Consider the following 27,160-nt stretch of genomic DNA (forward strand, 5'->3'; position numbering starts at 1 on the left):
CATTGACGAAAGCACAAGTGGTGTACTCAAGCAATGACTTTGTTGCCATTACGTTTGAGCAAATCCCTTCAAGATTTGTTGTGTAAGAGCAATTATATGGTCTATATACAGACAGTAATATGAAAATATTCATACAACTTAAAGGTTCTATGACATTTTCACTTTTTTTTTCATTCACACGTTTTTTTGGGGGTTTTATGACCTCAATTACACCCCAAAAAACTGAACTTTGAACATTCAGTGGATTTTCTGTGGTCTGGGGTTTCCTGAATAATTAGGCTGAAAAGTAATCTGAGCTTGGCCCTTCGGCAGTGAGGTCACAGCCGATTAATCCCGCCCACTCTCCTCCTCGCCCCTCCCCTCCCCTATCCTTTCCTTTGGTGGGGGCGGAGCAGAGGCGATGATTGACAGGCAAAATCCCTCACCAGCGACACCCGCAGGCAAAGATTTATTTTTTCATTGCAGTTGAAAAGGCTTTAGAAATGTGAGAGAAAAACACCTGCCATGGATCAATGGAGTGGAATTTTTTGTTTAAACTTTCTATAAACGTTTGAAGGACCATGACAAAGACTTTTAATGTGTGGTAATATTAGGCCTATTAGACGATGGTCAAAGAATGAATCAAATCACTTTACTGCATAATGCTGTGTGTGTAAAGCTTGTATTGCTAAAATGACACAACTTGGGGGCAGGATGTTACTGCAATACATACACACGAAAAATTACTGGTTACTGGATGCGAAAGTTACTGGACACGCATTGGGTCATGATAGCCTCGTATGACACAAGAGATGTCGATAGGACAGGATGAAGAAATGAAGAAAAAGATGAGAATGTAATCTGAATGTAATCTGTAATTTGGTTGTGTTATACCGTAGAACCAATTATAAACTAGAAAAAGTGCTCCTCGGAGCACAGGTCTCCGCCAGGTCAGGTACGTTGTTGTGGCCTCCTGGTGGCGCTATAATAGGCCAATGTGAAAAGGGTGCCATTTCTTCTTAGGCCTTTCACGGCAATCGGACACTGCATTCATGATTTGAGGCATTTTGTTCCAAAAATGTGTTTTGCTAAATTAGACCTGCTGGTGGCGCTATAACAGGCCAATGTGAAATGGATGGCATTTCTTCGTCGGCCTAGTGGGAATGTACGTGTGAAATTTCACGGAAATTGCAAGCTGCGTTCATGATTTGAGCCATTTTGTTGAAAACGGACCAATCCTGCAAACTTTGGAAGCCAACCTTAGCCAATCAGGATGGAATATGGGAAATCGGACAGATCCGGGTTGATCACATGACTATAGAGATACTGTGTACCAGTTTGCATGACGTTTGGATAAAATCTGTAGGAGTAATGTCAAAAATTGGGTTTTGCACAAATCGGCCTCCTGGTGGCGCTATAACAGGCCCATGTGAAAGATTTGGGGCAGAGGTTCTGAATTGGCATTGAGGGAGTGTGTGTGCAGAGTTTCGCAGCGAGCGGGCCAACGGTGCCGGAGATTAGCTGGTAACACACGGACAGGACACACATACGGACGGACGGACGGACGGACGGACGGACGGACGGACAGGGGGTAAAACATACTCTCTCGCCATGCCTTTCGGCCTGGCGGAGACAATTATGAGATCGAGTCATAATGACCCCCCCCCATTGTCATTGGATTACATTCTAGCTGGTAAAACAGTAGTGAAACTAGAAAAAGTGCTCCTCGGAGCACAGGTCTCCGCCAGGTCAGGTAGGTTACTGTGGCCACCTGGTGGCGCTATAATAGGCCAATGTGAAAAGGGTGCCATTTCTTCCTCTGGCTAGTGGGAATGTGCGTGCATTCATGATTTGAGGCATTTTGTTGCAAAAATGTGTTTTGGTACATTAGACCTGCTGGTGGCGCTATAACAGGCCAATGTGAAAAGGGTGGCATTTCTTCCTCGGCCTAGTGGGAATGTGCGTGTAAGTTTTCACGGAAATCGCAAGCTGTGTTTGACATTTTGTTCAAAACGGACCAATCCTGCAAACTTTGGAAGCCAACCTTAGCCAATCTGGATGGAATATGAAATATCGGACAGATCCGTCTTGATCACATGACTATAGAGATACTGTGTACCGATTTGCGTGATGTTTGGATAAAATCTGTAGGAGTAAATGGGTTTTGCACAAATCGGCCTCCTGGTGGCGCTATAACAGGCCCATGTGAAAACACAGGGGCACAGGTTCTGAATTGGCATCCAGGGAGTGTGTGTGCACAGTTTCGCAGCGACCGGGCCAACGGTGCCGGAGATTAGCTGCTAACACACGGACAGGACAGGACACACAGACGGACGGACGGACACACGGACGGACGGACAGGGGGTAAAACATACTCTCTCGCCATGCCTTTCGGCCTGGCGGAGACAATAACCCTTTGCGTCTGCCATCCCTATTTTGTGCATGCCATAGGCAATACTGTTCAAAAAATTTTCAGAAATAGCAAAACATAGCTGATCTACAAGCTCACGATGCATCCAGGGCCGCAGGAAGGGGTGTGCGAACTGTGCGGCCGCACAGGGCCCCGCGCTTGGGGGAGCCCCGCAAAAACCTACACAGTATGTTTCTTCAATACCTTGTCACCGTTGGTGTCAAACATCCCAGGTGTCGATGCCAAATCGTCTGACTCGGGGGAAGAGGAAACGGAGGAAGTTGCAACTGAAAATGTAGAGAATCATATTTAAGCTCCTTTTGGCAGTATCACAGTACTTATATTGTACACATTGATTGTCACCATTTTCCGTAGAACAGTATCACTGTCTAAACACACCTATGTTGTCACTGGTTTGTTTATCTGCAGCAGGGATGTCAGGCTTTGCTGCAGAGCTATATTGGGGCCCTTCCTCCAGTTTCTGTTTTGCAATCTCTAATTTGTTGCATCTTAAAGCATGAACAGGGTACGGAAAAATAAAAAAATAAAAACTGAATTGATGTATGCCTTAGTAGGATACCAGTTTAATATGCTATCTAAATTACATTTTAACCTTTGCATAAGCCTGCAAGGTCATCAAGGCTGCATAACTTTATCTTTTAGCCGTTTCTCCTCTTGTTCTTTTGACCTTTTCCTAAACTAACCATCTGATGTCTTAGAACAGTTGTTCTGATTCATTTAGTAGCCTACTGTACAAAGTTACACACGAGATCACTGGTTCTCAACCTGTAGGCCGGGGCCCTCTGGTGGGCTGCGATGGTATTGCAAGTGGTCCTTGCAATACCTGCTGATACAGACAGAATTGTCCTGACAGACAGACAGACAGACAGATGGATAGACGGACTGACAGACAGACGGACTGACGGACAGACGGACAGACAGTCGAGACAGACAGACAGACAGACAGACAGACAGACAGACAGACAGACAGACTGACAGACGAAACAGACAGACAGACAGACAGACAGACAGACCTGTTGACCTGCGTGCGTGCGTGTGTGAGAGCACGCGTGCGCGAGTGTGTTTGTGTGTGTGTGTGTGTGTGTGTGTGTGTGTGTGTGTGTGTGTGTGTGTGTGTGTGTGTGTGTGTGTGTGTGTGTGTGTGTGTGTGTGTGTGTGTGTGTGTGTGTGTGTGTGTGTGTGTATGTGTGTGTGTGTGTTGTGTTTTTGCTACTACTCTTACCTCTTTTGTCCAAACCTCACTCAGTTGGTACACCATATCTCTGTAGTCATGTGATGAAGATGTATCTGTCAGATTTTTCGGATTCTATTCCGATTGACTATACGATTGGCTTTCAAAGTTTGCTGGAGGGTCCCGTTTTGCACAACATGCTACAAGCAGGGGTGCAATGCTCACTGGACGGCCTTGCACGGCGTGCCGGAACCTATTTGACCAGGAGCACGCGCAGGCACACGCATAGATTTAAAACTACTTTAAATTCACACTTCAACAAAGTTTACAAAGGCTCCCGACTCACGCCAGGTACATTAACATAGGAAGTAGCCTATATGCATATCAATTGTCCATTGTGTGACCTATAGTGTAGGTGTTAAGCGACGTGCGCGTCACGTCATTAAAATACAGTGCAAGCACTTCCCAAATGAGCATAGCAACACTGGCTACAAGCACCACTGGACCGGTTGGCGGGAAACTTTGCACGCACGCTCCCAGACGGCCTAGGAAGAATCTCCAGCCGTGACCCAATTATTTATTTAGGAGTTTTGTTCTGTAGTTGGGATTTCATGGTCCCATCCTGAGGTAATGTATTTTATCAAAATAAATCCTTGACTCTTGGGTTTTAAAACCTGTGTGGCCTGGGTGTTTGGGGACTGGGAAGGAGGGAGTCAATTTTCTATGTTACACCTGGTGACCCCTAGGCTGGGTCGTAACATGAATGGACCCTTCGCTAAACCCCACCCCAAGAGCGATTGTCCAATGCCAGCTTAGCAACCGTTGTTAGCCTGGCATAGGTCTGGCAAGCTTTCGTCACCTGCCATAGCTGTCAATGTTATATCGCCCACACACCCACACACACACACACAATCATTTGCAACATAATGGCAAGTATAGGAATACCACGATAACGCAATGGTGACTATGAACCACGTACCCAAACCCGTTGGAGGCTGCTTTTCCCAAGCTGAAATCTGCACTTAAACTGCAAGGCTTCATGGCTGTGTTGTTGAACACATACACAGCTTAACGTCGGGAAAGTTGCAGGACTCACTCGCCCAGGTGGTGTCAATAATAGGCTACTAATCACCGTAATCGTAACAAAATTCAGAATCACAGTGGTGCCTGTTTCGGATTCCGCACGTTAAAGTATATTAATTCATTTCTTCGTCTATTTATTAACTGCTACTGCAGTCCCTGCTGTACATGAAAACTCCTGTTACAGTCAAGGATCACCTTCAACCTGGTGTTTGCACTTTCTCCATTTACGGTCCGTACATCTATATAATCGTTCAGATTTTAAATATAAAGTGCTTACCCCATGGCCACGGATGTTACAATTATGCACAGGACTCTCAAAAGTACCCGTATATTCTGTATTGTTCAATGAAAAGCATTTTAATCCGATCAGTGGCCATTTTCTCATAATGTATTCGAGTGCATTACACCTACCAACCAATAGGGTCACTGCATTGAAAGCATGTGGAGAAAATGGCCACTGATCAGATTAAAATGCTTTTTATTGAACAATACGGATGATACAGGTACTTCTGAGAGCCCGTATATACATGTAACATCCGTGGCCATGGGATAAGCATATATATTTGAAATATGAACGTTTATGTAGATGTAGAAGTCAATGGGTGAGAAGCCGAGATTGCCAGGCGCTGCCAGGCCTGGGTGTGACTAACTTCGCACCACCAGTCACAGAGTGGAGTGGGTGGGGCTTAGCGAAGGGTCCATTGGGGGCTCATCTAAACTGAAGATTGAGCTTTTTGGAATGTTTTTTTTTGGTTAATGTTTTGAAATAATAATTAAAAATAAAATAGGAAAAAATAAACAAAGGGATATTTACTAGTGACCCATACAAATGTGTCTGCAACCCATAAATGGATCACGACCCAGTGTTTGGGAAACAGTGACAGAAGGGATTCTCTCCAATAGTATTTGGATACTTGTTAAAGCCAGGTAGTCATTCAGTGTGACACACACACACACACACACACACACACACACACACACACACACACACACACACACACACACAGACAGACAGACAGACAGACAGACAGACAGACAGACAGACAGACAGACAGACAGACAGACAGACAGACAGACAGACAGACAGACAGACAGACAGACAGACAGACAGACAGACAGACAGACAGACAGACAGACAGACAGACAGACAGACAGACAGACAGACAGACAGACAGACACACACACACACACACACAAACACGGACAAATGTTAATATTTAAACACTGATACGAAGATTAGTTCAGCTAAAAACACACATCAGCTTTTCCACTGCTGCTCTTGCACACACACACACACACACACACACACACACACACACACACACACACACACACACACACACACACACACACACACACACACACACACATTTTAATTAAAGTTTCATTAAACATGAAACATATCCATTCATTTCAACATTGTCAAGTAATATCAGCTTTTAAAACACTGTCATTTGGAAACCCTGTATATGTCCAAAACCACTTTCACTAAAGAGAATAAAATGAATTTAAAATGTCGCCTATAATGACATGCGCCCCTCCCCCCCTCTCCTTCTACACAGTCTCTTCACCCAAAATAACATATCTACAACGCTCAACGCTGTGGTATAGTTGTGAATTAAACTTGTAGATCTGCTTTTTTCACTGATGTGTTCAGAATGTTCACCTACTATGACATCATGCCCAGAACCAAGGATATCAGAAAGCTCTTATCTTCATATTTTCTTTTCTTTCTTTTTACATTGTTTAAAAAAAAACGAATGCCCACCGCGTGTGTCTGGATTCTGTAATGCTTTGGCTGTGTAGGGGTGGGTGACCTCTCTTTTTGTTATACGTTTTTTCTCTGTTTTTTATAGTTTATTTTAGGATATATATTTGTATTTTTGGTTTCCTTTGTTAGGTAAGAGTAGGAGTTTTGGTCTGTAGTTAGGATTTCATGGTCCCACCCTGGTAATGTTTTTATCAAAATAAATCCTTGACTCTTGGGATTTTAAAGCCTGTGTGGCCTGGTTGTTTGGGGACTGGAAAGGAGGGAGTCCATTTTCTATGTTACACCTGGTGACCCCTAGGCTGGGTCGTAACATGAATTGGGGCTCATTTAAACTTTGTCCAACCCTCTTTTTGGTTCATGGTCCAATATTTCTGGTTGACATGATAATTTCTTCTAGTGACATCGTTTGATTTGTAACCTGTTGAATATGCATTGAATGTAAGCGGAGTGGAGAAGCTTGGGTGAAAGTGTTTGTTTGTGGGTTTTTAACTGCAGGGGGAGGTGGTGAATCTGGGTTCCAGCTCATTTCTGCTATGATGCAGGTGCTCGGCCTCATATTTGCTCCCACAGATCCTGCCATTACACCCAGACTCGTCAATACCCGGGGATGTGTTCACTCAAAGTGTTTGCAGACTTTGGGTTATGCGCTGTGACGTGTTGACTGACTTAATTTGATTATATTAGGATATGTTGGCTTCTGACAGTAAAATGGAGGTGAAAAGCTGGTGGGAGTGAAAGCCTCAGAGCTGTAATGCCACCCTAATGTTCCCCAGTCACTGCAGGTTCCCTAGAAAACAAGAGCACTGTCCCCATGACGGCTTCAATGTGAGCAAAGAATTTTGGAAACTTTGCACGCACATTCCAACTTGGCAGGAAGAAGCTCCATCTTTTTTTCAAATCTCCTCATGGTGGCGCTACAACGGCCCATCATGACGCATCTTATAGACCTTGTTTGTGCCAGATAAAATTCAAAACACACTTTTTGCTACTACTACTTCCAAAACTTGCACAAATCGGTACACATTATCTCTGGGGTCATGTGATGTCACACACACACACACACACACACACACACACACACACACACACACACACACACACACACACACACACACACACACACACACACACACACACACACACACACACACACACACACACACACACACACACACACAATGTGTAGACATTTATTAATATAGATTTATTATATTTATTATTGATAACGTGAAGTGATGTGAGTGTGTGTCTGTCTGTCTGTCTGTCTGTCTGTCTGTCTGTCTGTCTGTCTGTCAATGCACTGAGCTCTCACATTGAATGCAAATGACAATAGACTACCTCTCTGTTTCTCTTGGTTCAATTAACATGTTTGTGAGACTAGTTTTATTATCAGTATTATTATTATACTTATACTACATTAATTTAAATACATATTAAGATTTATAAAATATACCATGAGTAAACTTTCAGTGTCTTTAAGGGCCGAGTGTCCTCACTCATACACACACACGCACGCACACGCAGGGGCAAATGTTAATATTTAAACACTGATAGACTGGTAGATAGTTCAGCTAAAAACACACATCGGCTTTTCCACTGCTGCTCGTGTACACACACACACACACACACACACACACACACACACACACACACACACACACACACACACACACACACACACACACACACACACACACACACACACACACACACACACACACACACACACACACACACACACACACACACACACACACACACACACACACACACACACACACACACAGAGAGAGAGACAGGTATTATGTTTTCATTACACTTATGAGACATTCATTCATTTCAACATTGTCAAATTATTTCAGTGTCACTGTCCTTGACCGTGTATGTCAAAAAGCACTTTAATATAAAATTGATTTTATTTTACAAGCTCACAATACATGGCATTGTGACGTGTTGTGAGCTTGTACAGATTTCCTACATTTATATTACACTGTATGACGAAGTATAGGGTATTAATTTACACAAAAATAAACGCGTGCGTGCGTGCGTACGTGCGTGCGTGCGTGCCTTTAGCATCACTGTATTGTCAACTTTCTGTCTGTCTCTACACCTATAATCTCTTCACCCAAAATAACTGATCTACAACGCTCACAACTTGTGGATCAGTTGTGAATTAACCTTGTACAGTAGATCTGCTATTTTCACTGATGTGTGCAGAGTGTTCACCTGTATGACATCATGCCCAGAACCAAGAAACCTCTTATCTTCATATTTTAACTTAATTCGTTTTCAGAAATTAATGTCTTACCTCGTCATCATGCAACGGTGTCACACAAACCTAGCAAAAATAGCCGATCTACAAGCTCAGGCTTGTAGATCGGCTGTTTTTTGCTACATTTGAATTTGAATGCTGAAAATGAACACTTATTGACATATGAGGTTTCCACCCGACAGCAAGGATAAAAGGAGAGGACATACTGTAGCATGCTACTGTACATAGACGCAGTGGGACTGGGGCTCAACCCTAAACGTTTATAATAAAAAACCCTGGGGGAAAAAGAGCTGCCAAAGGTTCAAAAAATAAAAGATAAACTCATATTTAATAAAAGATAAATATATATATATATATATATATATATATATATATATATAGAGAGAGAGAGAGAGAGAGAGAGAGAGAGAGAGAGAGAGAGAGAGAATAAATATATCTATTTTAAAGCGATCATTTGAATAAATATCCATCTATTTTAAAGCGATCATTTGAATAAATATCCATCTATTTTAAAGCGATCATTTGAATAAATATCCATCTATTTTAAAGCGATCATTTGAATAAATATCCATCTATTTTAAAGTGATCATTTGAATAATATCAATGTATTTCAAAGTGATCATTTGCTTCATGTGAACGTCTCAGTGCACACTCTAACCTCAGTGTCCTCACATGACACCAGAAAAACAAGCCCACGCCGTTTATTGTAACAACAGATGACTACATTGAATATCTTCACAGCCGCTCTTTCCAGATCCAGGACATACAGCCTTGCCAGCTTTTATCGCTTCGCGGACCACATGTTGGAGTTCTCAGGTGGTCCTTGACTTTATTTAGTGTCCAGCTTGTAGATTAACTTTCCACTGGGTACCATGACATGTCCAATGCTAGTCTATGAGGAGGTAGAGTATAAAAGACGTGTTGGACCCTACGGTATCTTCACTCACTCTGTTCCAGAATGAAGGCTGCCGGGGCGTTGCTTGTTCTACTGTTGTGTCTCTCTGAGGCTGGAGCTCAGGGGGAGAGAGGAGCACTCACTGAGAGAGACAACCATGTAGAACCAGGTACCCTCTTACAACCTGACGTCTTGGCTGAATTGAAGGAACTGAGATACATGGTGCAGAGCCTGGGAAACACTGTGGTAGTACAGGGAAACACTGTGGCAGTACAGGGAAACACTGTTGCACTACAGGGAAACACGGTGGCAGTACAGGGAGAGAAGCTGATGACCATGGAGGAAGAAGCCAAGGAGCAGAGAGACTTAGTGTCTGATCTTCGGTTGGAGTTGGCCATCACCAAACATGAGATGGAAGGTATGGCAAAAGAACATGCAGGTTATAATGGCCAAGAGGCAACATGCTTGTTTTGCCAAAAATGGAGCTTGAAGAATGTGTAAAGGTACAGGCTGAAATGTGTTTAAAATCTTTCTCTGTGATGTTTTCCAGAAATTGCTGCTGAATTGACTGCCAGCCAGAAGCAGGTTGAAGTCCTCCAGAGCAGACTGAGCACCACTGAAGACCAGGTTGAAGTCCTCCATACCAGACTCCGTACCAGTGAAGACGAGGTCCAGAGCCACCAGACCAGACTCAGTACCAATGAAGACCAGGTCCAGAGCATCCAGACCAAACTCAGTACCAGTGAAGACCAGGTGGAGAACTTGAAGATAGAAAGTGAAGGTAATTAGACCAGAATGATGTCAATGCATGTATGAGATGACAGTGTTGAACAATGTCTTACTCTACTTATAATTCATTCATTTGAGCTTAGAGATCCGATCATGTTTTCATCAAGTTATTTACTGTAGGCTATGTTTGATCCATTTAATCCACATTTATGACTGATTCAATATGAATGTAGTATCGACTGAATATTCATGTTTTATTGATTGAATATTCATGTTGTATTCATTTAATATTCATGTTGTATTGATTTCAGCTCATGGTGCTCAGCTGTCCACTGTAGAAACAAAGCTGACTGTTACTGAGGACAAAGTGCAGGAACTGTCCAGTAAGTATGTTTATCAAAAGTTGTATTATGTCCCAGGGGTCCCTGGCACAAAACCTTTGCAGATGGGGGTCAAATACATATCAATTTGGGGGTCCTTCACACGATGAAGTTTGAGAACCACTGCTATATATGGTCATATGGACGGTTCTTGCATTTATATATCGTCACTGTCAGGTGGAAACCTTGTATGTCCAAAACCATTCCTTTCTTATAATTATTGTTTTTTGTACGACACTTGTATGATGAATTAAGGCATTAATTTAAAAATGTTAATTTAATTTAAAAGTCTAAATATGGAGATTCTGCCCAACAACAATGTTGTAATAATACTATATATAATGTGATAATTAATAGTATAATAATAAATGTTTTTATATATATATATATTTTATATTTATATAAATAAAGTGATAACAAACAGTAAAATATAATTTATCGTTGCTGTGAAGTGAAAACCTTGTATATCCAATAGCATTCCTTTTTTATTATGATTTTAAAAGCATTCTAAAATAGTGAACATAGCAGATCTACAAGCTCACAACGCGTCGCAATGCGACGCTTTGTGAGCCTGTAGAGCTGCTATTTTCACTACTTTTGTTCAACACTCTTGTATGATGAAGTAGTGCACTAATTTATAAAAAAACATGAAGAGTTGAAATATGGAGATGTGAGGTTTCTGCCCGACAACAACTTTATAATTCTATACATAATTAGATAATTAATAGTATAATATGCTTTTATAACAATGTAAATAATGTGCTAATGCTCTTGTGTTGACAGACCAACCAAAGGTGGCCTTCTCTACTGGGTTGAGAGGTGGTGGTGGAGAATATGTTGGCCCATTTAGTACTACAACTACTCTGGTTTATGAGACAGTTCACACTAACATCGGCAACGCCTACAATACATCTACAGGTAGGTGGTAAAGTTATTTTAATTAGTTTTACATGAAATTATTAAGTTAATTGTGTTAATGAGCTTTACATTAAGTGATCAAGCCAATTATGTTAATGAGCTTTACATTAAGTGATTAGGTCAATTATGTTAATGAGCTTTACATTAAGTGATTAAGTTAAATATGTTAATGAGCTTTACATTAAGTGATTAAGTTATAAAAAAAGAGAGAAAGGAGCGCATCTGTTTGGCTGGAAAATCCCTAACAAGGTGCTCTTTGGTACAACTGGGTGACAAAGTTGATGCAAAAAAGGGATGAGACCAATAAGGCACTCTTGTGGCAAAGTTGAAAAGCCTTGAATAGTCTAGCTAATGCATATCAAGAATAGCTTGCGCGTTTTGGCAACAATGCCATTGCCTTCATCAGGGTGACTATAGTCTCACGATTAAGTTAATTGTGTTAATGAGCGTTACACAATCAATTATCTCTCACCAACGAATGAATCACACAACGATGATGTGTGTGTGTGTGTGTGTGTGTGTGTGTGTGTGTGTGTGTGTGTGTGTGTGTGTGTGTGTGTGTGTGTGTGTCGCGCGCGCGCGCGCGCGCGCGCGTGCGTTTCTAGGTTCTTTCCAATCTCCAGTGAAAGGAGTTTATTACTTCAGATTCACTGCAGCTACCATGGGATCACCAGAGGACGTGGCGATCTACATGTATAAAAATGATGAGCTACTCATTGGAAACGTTGGATACAATAATCATGAATGGTTTGAATACATATCTAATGGAGTGATAGTAGAGATGGAGCAGGGAGACACAGTAGACATGAGGTTACGTTGTTGTTCCTTCAGGCTCAGAGATAACTCATACAATCACAACACATTCAGTGGTTTTCTGCTGTATTCTATGTAACACTACTGCTGACACGGCTGGAAACTCACTGAGTACATTTACTCAAATACTCTACTTAAGTACAATTTAGAGATACTTTTATTCTAATAATAATCATCATCACCATCATCATCATCATCATCATCATCATATTCATCTTCATTGTCATCATCATCATCATTTTAACCACTATTTTTACTTACTATTCAGAAATAGCTGATCTGCAAACTCACAATGATGTGTTGTGAGCTTGTAGATCTGCTATTTATGAATAATTAATGAATAATGTGGAATCATTTTGAAAATATAATATCACAAATCTTCTCTTATGGGGGTCTCTGGCTCTAAATCTTTTTAGTTGGGGGTCTGCAGCCAAATACATATTAATTTGACACTGTACGTACTGTACTGTTTGTACTTTTTACTCCATTACAATTATTCAACTGCTTAAATTACTAGTTACATATTTGTAGATTTAGATTATTACATGAACCATTTAAGCCCTATTTTAGAGTTCTGTTTTTCCAAAATAGCAGATCTACAAGCTCACAACATGTGCAATGCATCACGTTATGAGCTTGCAGATCTGCTATTTTCAAAAGATTTTGACAAATATAAAAAAGTGAAATAGGCCATTCTGCATATAATGAGTACTGTAAGTATTTTTTATGACACTACTTTTGTACTTTTGCAGGTATTTTACTTGTAACAGAGTATTTCTTCATTGTGGTTATACACTTGTAAGTCATTGTGGATAAGAGTGTAAATGTCTAAATTGTAACTTGTACTTGTAAATGGTATTTGTACTTTTACTCCAGTAAATATGTGAGTACTTCTTCCACCACTGGTCCTGGTAGCATTACATTAAAGAGCTTCCATAATGCTCATATTCATGTTGTCAATAAAGACACATTCAAAAGCACTGTTGTGTCTATTGTATGTTTTAATGATCATTCTTAACCGGTATATAATATTTTTATTGTATTATATTTATATTATTGGATTTTTAATCTGTTTAAAGGTTTACACCTGACAGACAATGTGATAAAAACAACAACATGCATGTTTGAATATGTAGATTATTAAAGACGGGGTGCCGTGATTTTCAGTGACCCCCCCCCCCTAAAACATAATTATCAGGTATTATGGTTATACTAGGAGGAAGATTTTTTTCAAAAAAGTGTACATAAAGTGTTAAAATTATGTTTTTATGTGGACATATATACCTGGTTCTCACCTTAGCACCTCCTCCACCACCTTAGCACCACCCACCTGTCCTAGTCCCTCCTCCTCCTCATGCCCACACCTGTTGTGTTATGATAATGAGGGGGGGGGGGGGGTGTATCATTTTACTGTCATTAAAGCGCTGTTTTTCTATTGGCACGTTTGACCCTCAAGGTTTCAGCCTCCAGGAAGAAACTCAAAATAGTCAGAGAAGACATAAAACACCATAAAAACACCACCAGGGGGCTTAATGAAGTTCTATCAACCTCATCAATCTGGGAACCCAAAGCCAAATGAGAATGAAAAACAGCGCCCTCTGCTGTTTGTACTAACGCAGAGCAGAATCTGTTCTTGAGAGATTACAACCTCATAGACACATGAAAAACAGAAAAAGTGCAAAACCATGGCACCACCTCTTTAAATAATCGTTTAGGTAACATTGTCTCATATGACAGAATATTTACCCCAGCAACATCTGGACCAGTGTTAATTTTGTCGACTAAAACTATGACGTCATATTTTTGTCTGACTACCTTTTTTCACTGACAAGAATGAAATAAAACCTGAGCTATGATGAATAAAACTATGACTAAATATACTGACAATTTTGTCAAAAAAATAATAAAATAAAGACTGGACTAAAATGTTAGGGAGGACTAGTGGACAAGAGATCCAGTAGAACTAATGCTTCCGAAAATAGCCGATCTACAAGCTCACAAGTCACAACGCGTCTGCTGGTAGATCGGCTATTTTCGGCACAAAGCTAAGTATCAATCAGCCATTACGCCATTAATCAAGGCCTGCCAAACTTTAGTCGACTAAATCAATGCAGATTTAGTGGGATCTAGAGAGCACTTTCCTGTAAAGCCTTGTACAGCATGAGGACAATGTGGGAATCTGAGATGGGAGATGAAGACCTCAGGAGGTGGCTGTTTGTGGCTCCAGTAGAATCAAAACTGAAAATAGCTTTATTAAAACAATTAACTACTGTTATTTCTATCAATAAATACAATATTCGTGAGAGAGTTTTCTTTTGCACTAATCGTAGTCTTTTGGGGAGAAATATGTGCTCATTCACATAATATTAACTAAGATTATTGAAGTTAAATGATTGTTATTTGATTGTTATATAATGATATTGTATAATAATGAAAATAAAACAGAAAATAAAACAGAAAATAAAACAAAAAAATACAAAAAGAAATACAAAAAGAAAGTAAAACTAGAAAAAGTGCTCCTCGGAGCACAGGTTTCCGCCAGGTCTGGTAGGCTATTGTGGCCTCCTGGTGGTGCTATAATAGGCCAATGTGAAAAGGGTGCCATTTGTTCTTAGGCCTTGCACGACAATTGGACCCTGACTGCATTCATGATTTGAGGCATTTTGTTAAAAACACTTGTTTTGCTAAATTAGACCTACTGGTGGCGCTATAACAGGCCAATGTTAAAAGGGTGGCATTTGTTCCTCAACATAGTGTGAATGTGCGTGCAAAGTTTGACCGCAATCGGACAGTGTGTTCATGATTTGCGGAATTTTGTTCAAAACAAGCCAATAATGCAAACTTTAGATGTCAATCTTAGCCAATCAGGATAGAATATGAAAAATCAAACACATCCGTCTTGATCACATGACTATAGAGATCATGTGTACCGATTTGCGTGAAATTTGGATAAAATTGGAAGGAGTAGTATAAAATAATGTGTTTTACATAAGTCGACCTCCTGGTGGTGCTATAAAAGGCAGATGTGAAAAATGCAGGGCAATGGTTTTTTGTTGACCTCTAAGGAGTTTGCATACAACGTTTTACACAGATTGGTGCAGTTATAGGTACAAACACGAATCGGCCTGTTATAGCGCCACCATGAGGCTGATTGGAAAATGTTCAAGTGGCATTTCTTCCTCGGCCAAATGGGAATGTGCGTGCAAAATTTCACGGAAATTGCATGCTGTGTTCATGATTTGAGGCATTTTGTTCAAAACAGAGCACTCCTGCAAACTTTGGAAGACATTTTTAGCCAATCAGGATGGAATAAGAAAAATCTGAAAGACCCGTTTCGTTTAATGACTTTAGAGATACTGTGTAGCGATTTGCGTGATTTTTGGACAAAATCTGTAGGAGTACTGTCAAAAAATATGTTTTGCTCAAATCGGCCTCCTGGTGGCGCTATAAAAGGGCCATGGGAAATATTTGGGGCAGAGGTTCTGAATTGGCATCCAGGGAGTGTGTGTGCACAGTTTCGCTGCGACCGGGCCAACGGTGCCTGAGATTAGCTGCTCACAGACAGATGGACGGATGGACACACACACGGACACACGGACGGACGGACAGGGTGAAAAACATACTCTCTCGCCATGCCTTTCGGCCTGGCGGAGACAATTGTGCTAAAGTGTGATATTAATTATATGAACTCATTTTACTATGATGTGATTTTGACAAAAGAATTATTATTGTGAATTATTGTTGATTTAATTTTTATCTTTTTCATACTTTGAGACTATGAGTCAGTCCTTCCCTAATATTACTTTGGTTGCACACACAAATACACACAGTCGCTGTATGCGAAGCGAGACACACACACACACATAGTCCCCTTTTCCTTGGCATTGCTGAAGTGTCGTCGTGCTACTTGGCGAGTTGAGTTGCTGCTGGTCCTCCTGCTGCCGTGCAGTCAGTGCGTCCAGCGTGTGTGTGTGCGTGCTAACGGAGGCTGCGAAATGTAAAAAAAATGTAAAAACAGCCCGAGTACAGTCAAACACTTTGTCTAAAAAGGACAACACCAAAAAAGTCCTTGCGGTCTTGTTTCCATTGGGGTCCTCGGTATTCAATTCATCAACACATAAAATAACACCAAACATTCTTGTTTCCATTGGGGTCCTCGGTATTCAATTCATCAACACATAAAATAACACCAAACATTCTAGATCATCACAAATATCCATATATGGGCACAAAAGGGACACAGACAGACGGGTACAACGTGTACTCTGACAAAGCCCCCGACACTATTGACTCAGAAATATTGGTCGGATCGGCAGTGCGACAGAGGTGTGAGGGCTGCATAGCGGCCTGAACTCTAGATGTGCAGCCTGAAACTCTAGTAGAATTATAAGATCAACGTATAGAATTGAATTAAGTTGTTTTGGTGGTGCGCCCTATAGAGGCCCCTCAACATGAGTTGAACTGGTGCCCTGCAAGTCGAACCTAGCCCACGAATGGCGTCCAATCCAGCCTGCATGATGATTTCAGAAAAATAAAAAACAACTTTTTGACGCCCGATTGTGAACAATGATGAGCCTGCCTATAGACGAATCCACAGACGCGCTGCCTGTAGCTGCCTGTAGGCGGCCATTGCTGCGGTGTCGCGTCCGCGGAGCGTTGACACCGCAGCAATGGCTGCGCCCAGGGCAGCGCTCCGTGGATTCGTGTATAGGAAAGGTCAGATCACTGGCACTCTGGTGTCAAGTGAACATCCTCGCCCTTAACGTCAAGACCAAGGACCAAGGTTCTGTCGCCTGAAAAAGTTCAGAGGGGACCCTTGCATCCTCAAGCTTTTCTACAACAGCTCCATTTAAAGTGTTCCGTCAACGCTTGGTATGGAAACTGCACCACGCGCAAACAGAAAGCCCTACAGAGGGTGGTGCAGACGGCCAAGCGCATAATGGGAGGTGAGCTTCCCTCTCTCCATGAAGCGATGCGTGGTCAAAGCTCACCATATCATCAAGGATGTTCACCACCACAGCCACAATCTGTTCAAGCTGCTACTACGACCACAGCCAGGCGACCTCTACCGCAGTATCAAGGGCCAGACCACCTGATTTCGAAACAGTTTCCATTGAAAAGGTTACGCAGCATGACTTTAAGTTACAACGCCACAATTTGTTTATATTATGATATATCAATGTATTACTTACTGCAAGCACACATCACAAACAGCAAATAATCCACCATCTAATTTCAGCTACTACGAGGCCAGTCACAGCATTTGCAACTGTCGCTGAAAACCAGGCTAGTGGCACAATTCTGGACGTAGGTTATGCCATTGTAGCAGTCATAGAAGGAGTTGGTGTCCTCAACATTTACATAGAAGCCATTAACCTTATCTTCACAGAAGCTACTACGAGGCCAGTCACAGCATTTGCAACTTTCGCTGAAAACAAGGCCAGCGGCACAATTCTGGATGAAGGTTATTGCATTGTAGCAGTCATAGAAGGAGTTGGTGTCCTCAACATTTACATAGAGGCCATTAGCCTTATATTCACAGAAGCTACTACGAGGCCAGTCACAGCATTTGCAACTGTCACTGAAAACAAGGCCAGCGGCACAATTCTGGACGTAGGTTATTCCATTGTAGCAGTTATAGAAGGAGTTGGTGTCCTCAACATATACATAGAGGCTATTAGCCTTATCTTCACAGAAGCTACTACGAGGCCAGTCACAGCATTTGCAACTGTCGCTGAAAACAAGGCCAGCGGCACAATTCTGGACGTAGGTTATTCCATCGTAACAGTTATAGAAGGAGTTGGTGTCCTCGACATTTACAAAGAGGCCATTAGCCTTATCTTCACAGAAGTTACTACGAGGCCAGTCACAGCATTTGCAACTGTCGCTGAAAACCAAGCCAGCGGCACAATTCTGGATGAAGGTTATTCCATTGTAGCAGTTATAGTAGGAGTTGGTGTCTTTCTCATTTACATAGAGGCCATTAGTCTTCCCTCCACAGAAGCTACTGCCAGGTGCAAGAGTGGTGGTGGTGGCAGCAACAGTGGTGGTGGTTGCAGCAACAGCAGCAGTAGTGGTGGTGGTGGTGGAGGTGGCAGCAGCAACAGTGGTGGTGGTTGCAGCAACAGTGGTGGTGGTTGCAGCAACAGTGGTGGTGGTTGCAGCAACAGTGGTGGTGGTTGTTGCAGCAGCAGCGGCAACAGTGGTGGTGGTGGCAGCCGGGTTAGGCATCAAAGGGGAATCTGACCAACAAATAATATGTTAAAATAGAAAGGGATTTTCCTGTGAAGCCTTGTGGTGTGGGGATTAATTATCTTTCATTATGATGGATACAGTGGTGTTTATTTGGTTTTTATTTTTATTTTGTTCACCTGAATCCAAAAGAGAACGCAGGTGGCTGATGAGGGGGTACCTGCCCTGTCCGCACATTTCTCCAGAAAAGTCATCCAGGTCAATACTCCATACAAAGGCTCCGCCAAAATTGTTGTCCTTCAGGTACTTCACCTGTACAATAGTAATTGAACACAACAATACATTTTATATCTAATGATGCACATCAAAATCACACACTTAATAATTTTGACTCAATTATATAAACAAATTCAGTATGCTGGTATCGTCACTGCTATCAACTCATGATAATGATGGTTTTAGGTACGTTTTTAAATTATTAAAACTTCAACCTTTAATGAAAACAGGAAGACAGAAGACTAAAGGCCGTTTCAGACGGGGAGCGAGTGACGCAGGTGTTCTCGCTTGGATCAGCGGGGATCGCGCCATGATCATTGTTGTTTTGTCCTCCTGTGCGCAGCGGGGGAAAAAAAAGCTGACCACAATCCAGCTCTTGCCGCCTGCGGGCGTGTGCACGAGCGCAAGAATTTCACGGGACCGTGCCCGATTGCCTCTCCACCGCTCAACTTCTCTGCGCGTCCCAAATAATCGCCCGTCTCTCATTGAAAATGAATTACTATGGCGCGTCAACCTCTCCCCGTCTGAAACAACCTTTCATTTCAGACAGCGGCAAGAGCTGGATTGTCAGCTTTTTTTCCCCCGCTACGCACGGAGGACAAAACAACAATGGTCGCGGCGCGATCCCCGCTGATCCGAGTGAGAACGCCCGCGTCAACCGCTCTCCATCTGAAACGACCTTTATATGTCAAGTGATACAGCTTATTGTCTCAAAATGAATAAATGGTTTAATAATTGAAACAAATAGCCTAAATGACTCCTGAAAATGGCGAAATATTGATGTCTTGTTTGAGAAAGTGTAGTTTTCTTTCTTCTTCTTTTTTAAATCAACACATCCACAGTTTTTAGATGATGGCTTTAATTTATATGTACAAGATTGGATCATATCTTTTCTTGCTGTATATTACCTTGTTTGTAAAACTCGTTTTGTTATCAAATCCGACCCATTCTTTGTCTTTGGTTGCATAAGGCACCATTTGCTCATCAATCCAGTGGAAATTGTATCCTTGGAAGTTGGTACATATCTGTTGGAAGAATGAAAATCTTAAATCCAAAAGATGTGACAATGTTGTGTAAAACTTCCCTCTTCATTTCTGTTCATTAAATATTGTCATTAATATTAACTGCAGTGAGTATTGCTCCGCAAAAAGTGTAGTTTGAGTTCAGTATTATACAGTATATCATATTGGCCATATCTTATGATTGTAAGAGCAAAATGGACACCTTGCTCCCTTATAGAAATTCTACATTCACAGACCTCATAATAAGACAAGAATCCAGCTTCTCCTGTATAGTATCCAGCGGAGCCAGCACTGCTAGCTGGTGACCCGACACCAGCATCTGCTGAAGATGTGTGAAATGTGCGTCCATATGTAGCAAAACCAACCATGAGTTTTTCAGCAGGAGCTCCATGCTCTCTCCAGTAATTCATAGCAAAGTCCTGGGAGAAAGTGTAAAGATATACACAACTAGAAAAAGTGCTCCTCGGAGCACAGGTCTCCGCCAGGTCAGGTAGGTTATTGTGGGCCAGCAATGTTCGGAATTCGACAATCAGGATGAAATATGAAAAATCGGGACGGATCCGTCTTGATCAATTGACTATAGAGATAATGTTTACCAATTTGCGTGATGTTTGGACAAAGGTTTGTAGGAGTAATATAAAAAAATAAGTGTTTTGCAAAAATCGGCCTCCTGGTGGGGCTATATTAGGGGCAATGTTAAAAGGGTGGCATTTGTTCCTCAACGTAGTGCGAATGTGCGTGCAAAGTTTCACCACAATCGGATGCTGTGTTCATGATTTGCGTCATTTTGGTCAAAACAGGCCACTGTTTTGAACAAAGTTCAAAAAAGTACTGTCAAAAAGTGTGTGACAAAAAGAGTACTGTCAAAAAAATGTGTTTAGCAAAACACAGCAACCTGGTGGCGCTATAACAGATTTTAAAAGAAGAATTTGGGGCAGAGGTTCTGCTCTGGCATCCAGGGAGTGTGTGTGCAGTTTTGCTGCGATCAAGCCAACGGTGCCGGAGATTAGCTGTTCACAGACGGACGGACGGACGGACGGACGGACGGGGTGCAAAACATAGTCTCGGCCATGCCTTCGGCCTGGCGGAGAGAATAATTTGCCATGTAGGTATGGTAAAGAGTAAAACCCCATTGAGGTTTAGTAAAGCATTGTGTCTAATACTGTTAAGATATAAGATATAAACACAGTTATAGGATGGAAGCGGAGCAAAAATATTCATATTGAAGGTGTACAAGTGAATAAACCAGTGCAGCCAGTGCAGGCCAGCTCAGCTGAGCATATTGCACAGTGGTGAGCAAGGTGTTTACAATTTGTAATGAAGCACAATTAGCTGTGTCTAACATACAAAGACACTGGACAGATGCATGTATGTATAGAAGATCACCATAACACAGGTAAGTCTCTGAACAAGTCTGTTTTTGTCTTAAAAAGAAAAGCACATCTATGGCGCAGGGTGCAGAATGCAGCAAGGGAGGCAAAGACCTGCACTCAGAGGAGCGAACTTTTGTACTTGATTATTGTTTAAATTTTTGTTTGTATTGTAAACTGTTTTTGTCCTATGTCTCATGTTCTTGCACCTTGACTATTTCATATTCAAATGTGTTCTACATATTGGAAATTAAGTATTTCTGAGCTCCGAGATTTCTACTCACCACATTTTGAGTATTTTCCACATCTGAAGAACCGGGGTACAGAGGACTGTTGTGGCCAGTGAATGGCTCCCATGGTCCGTGGAAGTCATAAGTCATGATATTAATAAAGTCCAGGTACCTTGTTATATACAATGACACCGAGTTATGGATGACAAAATACACGTTGTATTTGGAATGAAGAGCTTGTTAGAAAACACCTTGTCACATGAACTCACGTAGCTAGATTAGAAATCTCATAACCACTGTCAATATGTCCCTTCCCAGCAGCAACTGCAGCTGTGAGCAGCAGTCTTGGCATTCCGTTGAGATCTCCTTCCGCTTCAAAGGCAGCATGCAATTCCTACATCCAAATAGAAAATGTGTGATAAACCTTCTATAAATTATGCGTATCTCGAGAACTGTCTGACCGATCAACTTCAAATTTGGCCTGCATGTCACAGAGGACATGAAGGGACACAGGCAGACAGACACATAGAGAAACAAAGATATCCATATCACAGGCAGAGAGACAGACAGACAGACAGACAGACAGACAGACAGACAGACAGACAGACAGACAGACAGACAGACAGACAGACAGACAGACAGACAGACAGAGCTCTCCATGGGTATAAAACAGACACTGACAGACAGACAGACGGATACAGTACATTGGGTTGAGGATAGAAATGATATCTAACCTTTATATTTTACCATCACTTATAATACTTCTGCAATACATTATGATATTTGACAGTTTGTGAGAGCCTAGATGTCCCAACTAGGCCTAATAGCTATTGTTTTGGTACAGCCTATCTTGTTATGGTTCAGTTTGTCCTTGAAGCAGCTACAGTATAACCAGGGGTGCACATAACTGGTGCGCAGGTGCGCATGCGCACCCAAAATAAATAATGCGTGGCACATCAGACGACGCGAGACGCTTTTGCGTACCAACAGCTGGGACAGGAATTTCCAAGCTTTTATTTTTGAGCAAAACTAAAAAATAAAAGCCTGGAGATCGAGGCTAGGAATTTACTTCCTGAAGCCACACTCACACAATCACGCTAAAGCACGCGTCGGCCCCATGTACAGCCATTGCAGGAGGAGAGTACGCATGCTGCACGTGATTGTGTGAGTGTCTCGCATCGCCTCGCATTGCCTCGCTGCGTGCACACAGCCAGCAGCGGCTGTTAGAGGCACTCCTCACCGATGATAAACGCACCGTAATGGTGCAAAATATGCCGTGAACGTCCCAATCTGGCGGATAAAAGCAGCGCTACACAGGGCACCAACCTTGGGGGCTTCATCAAACGGCGTGAGAAAAAAAAACGGCGAAAACCACTGACATGAGTGTTAATGTACTTCTGATCATGATATCATGTACATAAAACATAATCATCACCACCTAGAATATTGTCTCGACTCCTATGTGCCTAGTAATCCATTACTGATTGATCCAGAATTCCAGGACAGGGTACTCCGACAATTGGTGTACTATGGGTATTACCGGAGGGACATGTGGTTATCATTTTCAATGGTCATTGGCCTAGTTATGAAAATGTGTGCAATAAAAATCCAATCCATAGTGTGGTTAAAACAAAGATGCTGGGCTAATAAAGAACTTGGAGACCTTGCAGAGCATGGCGAACCTCTGCTTGTCCTCTGGAGGGCTTCCTCGTGCCCCAGGATACTCCCAGTCCAAGTCTAGCCCATCAAAACCATGCCATCTCAAAAAATCAATGGCCGACATGATGAATGTTTCGCGGGTGGAAGCGGATGAAACCATTTTGGTAAATCTACAGAGGCATAAAACAACAGAGCAAACACCTCAACTGTTAATGAATTTCTTGCTTAACAGCAAGATATATTGTATTATCCAACAACACCCTTATGAATTCATACTGCTGAAGTCTTTTGAACTCACTGTGTAGAGCCAAAATTCCACCCACCAACAGCCAGCAGAGTTTTCAGCTCAGAGTTGCTGCAAAATAGACAGTTATGAATATTAAATGTATTAAATAGTTATTACATACATTCATATGCACATGTAACTTTTGTTTGGGAGGGGGTGGGAACTAGAAAGGGGCACACTGCAGAGCACATATCTCCGCCAGGCAGGGTTGCCAACCCAGGGCTGTGTACGTCATGTGTTGCAACCGTCAGGACCAGAGGAAGCTGCGGATGGAAAAAGCATTTGTACGTATACGGTGCAGCTTTGCAATTTGTGGCACTCCCTATGAGTACTTTTGGAGGTGCGCTCTAAAGAGGCACCACAACTTGTGATTCCAATTTGGGGTTGAGTGTGTAATAGAAATGATCAATGTCATAGAGTTATCTTGCAATTACAAGTTAATTAGTGAGTCTTCTATGTAATGTTATTCTGAGAATAGCCCTGTATTTGGCATAAAACCCTGGCCTAGCAGATCATCTTTTGCTGGACAGTCAGACAGTAAGGAGACTAGGTAAACATACAAGGCCTTTTCCTACATTCTTTTTTAAATGTCAACTTGGCATCTTTGGAATACCACAGTGTGAATGCCTGTGTATTTAAGCTGAGGGCAGAGAAGTTATGACAGAGGGCCCCATTTTGCTGACATCTGCTGGTACTGTATAGAGGGAAATGATGGGTAAAAAATTATATACATAATTTTGTTATGTAAACACAGGGCCAAGTTGCAGACCATGCCTTTAAGAAATAGGCTCCTCCCGCTAACACTCGTTGTCACACAAGATACTTTGTACTGTACCTACATTTGGTGAAAAAATATGAATAAAATAAAATCATGTTTCTGCAACAAACTGTGACATTTGTAGCATTTGTGGTGGCCCCTATGGATCTATTGCTTTAGGCTCTTTGCTCTGAAAGTGAAAATTTGGAATGATGCATGATTATCACATGACTCGAGATTTCTGTGCGTTTTGTAAAAAATCTGTTAGAGTAGTAGCAAAAAGTGTGTTTTAAAGAAATGGGCATGGCCTATACAGTATGCTGAGTTGCGTCATGATCCAAATAAATAATTTTGTGATTGTATGACCTAGAGTATGGTTCAAGAGTTATAGGTCAAAAATGTAAAGCGTCCTGGTATAGCGTCACCATGGGGCTGATTTGAAAAAGATGGGATAGACTAGTAGAGTGTCCTCCTTGGCCTATTGGCAGTGTGCATGCAAAGTTTGATGAAAATCTGTCCAACGGTTTCCCAGATTAGCTCTGCGCACAGACAGACAGACAGACAGACAGACAGACAGACAGACAGACAGAACAGACAGACAGACAGACAGACAGACAGACAGACAGACAGACAGACAGACAGACAGACAGACAGACAGACAGACAGACAGACAGACAGACAGACAGACAGACAGACAGACAGACAGACAGACAGACAGACAGACAGACAGACAGACAGACAGACAGACAGACAGACAGACAGACAGACAGACAGACACACACACACACACACACACACACACACACACACACACACACACACACACACACACACACACACACACACACACACACAAAACATAATCTCCACCTGGCGGAAATAAAGGTACTGTTACAGTTTAACTTGACTTTTGATTTATAATCGTCAAGAAATGTCACTTGTTCACACAATACCACAAACATGATAGGAAAGTTTCAATTAGTAATATTCTACTGTATGTTGTCACGCTGTAATGTGATGTGTGATAATACATTGTCCAACTACTGTACATCTGTTAGTCTCATCGTAACATTGTCATACTCAGTGGTGGAAAGTAACTAAGTACATGTACCCAAGTACTGTACTTAAGTACAATTCTTTAATTGAGTTTTTCCAATTTCCAATACTTCTACTCCACTACATCTCAGAGGCAAATATTGTACTTTTACTCCACTACAATTATTTGACAATTTTAGTTACTAGTTACTTAGTTGTAGTTTTGGATTATTATTACGAAACATACATTAACCACTTCAGCCCTATATACATTTCGGCCATTTGAAAATAGCAGCTCTACAAGCTCACAATGCGTCGCATCGCAACGCATTGTGGGCTATTTTAAAAGATTTTTATATATTTGAAAACTTGAAATGGGAAATTCTGCATAAAAAGTCATTTCACTTTTGGTACATATATTTTGATACCAATGCTTTTGTACGTCTACTCAAGTACATTTTTAATTCCGGACTCTTACTTGTAATGAAGTACTTCTACATTGAAGTATTGATACTTTTACTTTAATTAAAACATTTGAGTACTTTTTCCACCATGCACTGCTTGCAGAACGCAACTCACCTATTCTTGAGTCCATTGAAGTCCTTGAAGAGAACCTCATCATTCCACTCATAGGTGTCCAGCTGGTTGTGTTGGTTGATGATTGAGAAGGCGTAGATCAGGTGTGTGCACAGTGTGGGGTCAATGTTAGCAGGCAGGTATTTGCCAGTGCCAGGTCTATACTGGGCCCAGTTGGTGAAGTAACACAGCAGTGGTTTGGTGGATGACACTTTTCAACAAAAAAGTAAACATAAGTATAACGGAAATTCAATTTATATTCCCGCTTGCTTATTGATTTATTGTTAAATGTATTTTACATTTAAGCTCTATTCTTATACTGCATTCTAAAATAGTTCATTACAAGTACACTTTGTTATGATTTGTCTGAATGGAGTGTACTAGCAGAGAAAGTAAACAAGACTGATAAATAGGGAAAGAAAACAACAGATGCATCGCATATCATGGCATACTGTGTCCTAGCACAGGGGTTCCCAAAGTTGGGGTCGCGACCACTGATTATTTTTTGAAAATTCAACAGAATGGATGAAATACAATCTAAAAATGAAAAATGATTACAAATAGAACAATAGAACAATAGAATAATACATTACAAATGCGCACCGAACGTGCAGGTTTATGTGCATTAATTACCTCAGGGTTAGGTGGGGTCGCGAGTCAATGGCCGCATTATTTTGGGGTCGCAGGCTGAAAAGTTTGGGAACCCATGTGCTAGCATACATGTGTCCTGATTAAAGCAGTGACCTATGGCCATAGCCATCAATATGCTTATGCAGATGAGTGAATTAGTACATTTACTGGTCAAGCATCTTAATGTCAATCCTAAGAAATATCGTTACATGTATCCTCACTATCCTGTCTGAAGAACTCTGCATTTAAGCTTTAAGATTTCTCTAATGAGAGACATTTTAAAGATGGAATCATGATAGCAAATTCTTATTGAATTGAATTAAATAGAATGAATGAATGGACACATACGGTACCACTTGAAGACAGATCAAAAGGGTTAGTCCTAAAAGGAGAACATCTGTTTGAGTAACTGCACCATACTGTTAAAGGGATATTAGATTCCATTTGATTAGCAATGATTAGTGAGATTTCAGCCTACCAGCCACGATGGTTAATCGAGCCATGGTTTATTACAGCGGATGCTCCTTTTGACAGTGGTCTGAAATATTGAAAGGAGTATGATTAATCCTTTTCAGGTTTCATTATAACCGTTTCTTTACACTACTAACCACCTTGTCTGCTTGCTATGGTCATTTTTTGTCAAATTTCTATTTTTTACACAAACAAATGGTCAATACTATTTCTA

General features: G+C 41.4%; 1 protein-coding gene across 1 annotated transcript in view; it reads right to left on the reverse strand.

The window, feature by feature from the left end:
• The window catches only part of LOC308096589 (acidic mammalian chitinase-like), a gene marked incomplete at its 5' end in the record, with an annotated part of 46,323 nt that extends 19,345 nt beyond the window's left edge, over positions 1–26,978 (reverse strand). Inside the window, 4 exons of the mRNA XM_080444004.1 lie at positions 23,196–23,361; positions 23,490–23,546; positions 25,849–26,056; positions 26,954–26,978. Coding sequence (XP_080300130.1) covers positions 23,196–23,361; positions 23,490–23,546; positions 25,849–26,056; positions 26,954–26,978 — 456 coding nt within the window. The remainder of the gene's footprint in view (positions 1–23,195; positions 23,362–23,489; positions 23,547–25,848; positions 26,057–26,953) is intronic.
• Between the last annotated feature and the right edge of the window lie 182 nt (positions 26,979–27,160).

The sequence above is a fragment of the Gymnoscopelus braueri genome, assembly GCF_963280865.1.
Source record: "Gymnoscopelus braueri genome assembly, chromosome: 12".
Lineage (NCBI taxonomy): Eukaryota > Metazoa > Chordata > Actinopteri > Myctophiformes > Myctophidae > Gymnoscopelus > Gymnoscopelus braueri.